The sequence below is a fragment of the Phymastichus coffea genome, unplaced genomic scaffold (assembly GCF_024137745.1).
Source record: "Phymastichus coffea isolate CEN01 unplaced genomic scaffold, Cenicafe_Pcof_1.1 PCOF00059, whole genome shotgun sequence".
In the NCBI taxonomy this organism is placed as follows: Eukaryota; Metazoa; Arthropoda; class Insecta; order Hymenoptera; family Eulophidae; genus Phymastichus; species Phymastichus coffea.
Genome location: NW_026706870.1, coordinates 1,108,164 through 1,111,505, shown reverse-complemented (window position 1 = coordinate 1,111,505; position 3,342 = coordinate 1,108,164). Strand labels below are relative to the sequence as shown.

General features: G+C 36.9%; 1 protein-coding gene across 1 annotated transcript; it reads right to left on the bottom strand.

Moving 5' to 3' along the window:
- Positions 1-1,433: 1,433 nt before the first annotated feature.
- On the bottom strand, positions 1,434-2,672 carry LOC131666585 (uncharacterized). The gene has a single exon (XM_058939389.1). It carries the CDS (start codon positions 2,660-2,662, stop codon positions 1,586-1,588), a length of 1,077 nt encoding a protein of 358 aa, XP_058795372.1. The 5' UTR covers positions 2,663-2,672; the 3' UTR covers positions 1,434-1,585.
- Between the last annotated feature and the right edge of the window lie 670 nt (positions 2,673-3,342).

The window sequence follows — 3,342 nt, the reverse complement described above, 5'->3', positions numbered from 1 at the left end:
GACGTCGACTGGCTTGAAGTCCAAATCCGAGTCCTTAATCGCAAGTATGCTCGGGGCACAGCTGCAGCTGCGTGGTTCAACGATGGCGAATCTCCACTTTGCTTCGTGCACTGTTTCGACCATAGTAAATGCAACATCATATTAATTATCATGAAAATGAAAAGGTTAAATCGTTAGGCGCGTTGTGCTCACAGTTGATTCGATTGTTCTTATGAGTGAGTCGATAATTCAGTAACCAAATTATGATTTTGCCATTTCCCAAGGTGGTAGCGCGTCGTGGATAACGCTGGTGAAAGTACAATTTCAAAGGTACCTTGCATAATCCATAATCCACGGAGTAAATATGAATCGCGTGTTCCGGATCATCTGAATCTAACACGTGAATCAAGCTGCTGTTGGATTCAACGATTATTGGTGAAAAACGGTAGATGTGACGTGCAATTGACCAGTTTTTCGTTGAGTTGTACTCAACTGCTGCAAAAAAGTTGGCTGCTGTTGTTTGGATCAAGGCTAATGAAATTAACAGTAGATGATTGTAGTTCATAGTTTAGGTTTTTCTATCTTGATGGCTGAAAAAACAACTTATTTTTAAATGGAATTTTTCACGCGCCGACTTTTAGTACAAAATTTCATTTTGAATCAGATAACATGGATTGTGAAATATCGACAGGAATATTCATCGCGTCAATCTTTATGACTATTTTTTATGATTCTTTTTTTTTCTAATAATACAATTTCTCTAGTTTTCGTTAGCAATATTAGTGACACATTTACCTTTTTAGTCACACTGTCTATTATAAAGCTCTGTATATTTTATTTTATTTTTTTTTCATTTACATATGAATTATTGCAATAGGTAAATATAAACATAGAATTGTATTTTTGTGAATTTTATTCATTATCCGTGATAAAATTCAATTATGAACTTGCTCAAGAAAAAATTTCTTAGCACAAAAAAACCTTCAGATAGTATATATGTTACAATGGAAATTGAATCAAATGGTTAAAATACAATAAATACAATTTTACACATAAAAACTGTAACGTATTTATATAATAATATTATTTTCAACGAATAATTGTCTTAGCTAGTTAGTGTTATTAACTAATAATCGTTTTAGTTATTTAAATAATAAAGCTATAACGTCGCAATTGTAGAACTCTCTGCTTGAGGAATTACTTACATATTCTCATAAATAATCTTAATTGTTTATCCTTACTTCCAAACTAACTGTTACTACTGCAGAAATATAATTACATTTGATATATTTTGGATTTCCAAATAAATGAATGATTAACGAATACGTTTGTTTTAGTGTACGACTTTATCGGTGGACAAGCGTCTTCTGAGAGGTTTAATCGCCGAATACACTAGACTCTCTTTCTCTCTCGATTAGTTCACATAAATCTTCGTAACCTTGATACGACGGGCGTTCGAGACACTGATATCAGTATACAGTTGGGATTTGAAGAAAAAACTATCAATGGTGTGCAAGGTTATAATTATTTCGTCATTTACACGAAAAAACTATTTCAAATTTATTGCATAAAAAGTAAAGTATAAAAAAAGACACATTAATGCTTATCAGTCAAGATCGATATATTTGGTCAGAACGGCATCGCCAAAAGTGACGACAACGCATAATTTTCCATCGTTCATAACAAAACTATAAACGTAGTGTATTGCGTCGGTCACTTCACCGATTTTCACAACCGATCCAATTTCGCCTGCCTCGCTCACTCGACGAGCATAAACAGTGGACATTTGATTCTTGTGACGCTGATAATGAACAACAGCAAACCCATGTCGGAAGTTGACGACTGTCGTTCCCGATAACGCGTGTTCATAGATCAGTCGAATCTTAAGCAACTCACGATCCAATTCGCCATTGATGACAGCGCACTCGAGATTCATTCTGTTACCGGTGAAGTAGCAAAATGTAATTCTACCGTAGTTCATCGAGTAAGATTGTGGATCTTGAGACAGTCTGTCACGCTCGACTACGTAGGTTTTCGTCACCTGGAAGTGCGAATTGAGTTTCTTGATAATCGACTGGCTCTTCTTACGATTTGGCACCACGTAGTAGTAACCTTGGCTAGGATCGTATTCTTTGGCGACTTTTATTCCCAAGCCCTTCTTATCTGGGACAATCGCTGAAAATCCTTCAAGTTCGCCGTTGTCCTTAAACCTCAGCACTTTGCTAATTTGATTGCTTTTGGCGTAGAGATCAAAAGTATCCACGTACGGCAAGATGTTGTCGAAGCTCGTCTTCACATGCCCGATAATTTTGTGCTGATAACTGCAATTATTAGGATCGATTATAGACAGCTTCCAGTCGAATTTGGTTATCGCGTCACTTATTCTAGCCCGATTCATCTGATTGTTCATCATCGTTACGATGACTTTGCCGTTGCCGAGAGCGGCGACTTTGTGTTTGCTCCTCGTATTGTACGGCAACTCGTGAGGAACAACGCACGATTTACGCTCGTCTTGGAAATTTAACTTGATGGCTTCGTGATCGTTCAGCGAAAAAGTCACGTAGACAAAATTATCCTTGGCATCTTTCAATGGGTGGACCAGGCTTCGATTGAAATTATGAACTGTCCACTCGCCGTCTGCGAAAACGACCGTTGCGAGCACAAGTAGCAGTGCCGATATCATCGTGGAAGCAACGCGCGCTTCTGTTTCTCGGCGACTGATGCACGAAAGTTGCGCGTAAACGTTATCGGCCGCTTTACACTCTGCTGCGCGAAAAAGTTTATAGCAAGGTGGGGGCGGCTCATCTGTGACTCATGCCATCTGTTTTGTAGGTGTGCATGAGTTAAACTAGGCACATGCGAAGATAACACTTTTATCTTACTTTTTTTTTAAATTAACATCAAAGCAGCACATCACAGAAAGCCACCTCGTAGATTTGGCTATTCTTATTTATATTTCTACCTTCTGTCTGACCGAACTACCCCTCAAAATTAATAAAGACAAGGGTCCCGATGGGCCAGATATTTGAAAAAAGTTCAAAATTGAAAGAAAATAACGAAATCTTCGAAAACATTGGGAACTATGTATTTCTGTCCTAGATATTTCGTATGGGTTTCTGGAGCTCCGTAATCCTTTTACGCTTGTGATCTATTATTCATCGAGTGAGAGAAATTGTATCAAATTTAGTGTATGAATAATGTGAGAGAAAAGATATCTTCTTTTACATTATTGATACACTGTATTTGATAAGTAAATAAATTGGCATTTTTATCATTTATCTTTGAAAATGATCTTCTTTGAGTCAAAAATTTACTTTCACTTTTTATCATTAAGTAAATATTCATAAATGTACGATCATGGAG

Coding starts and splice junctions, on each gene's coding strand:
- LOC131666585 (XM_058939389.1), bottom strand. CDS start 2,662: ATGATATCGGCACTGCTACTTGTGCTCGCAACGGTCGTTTTCGCAGAC.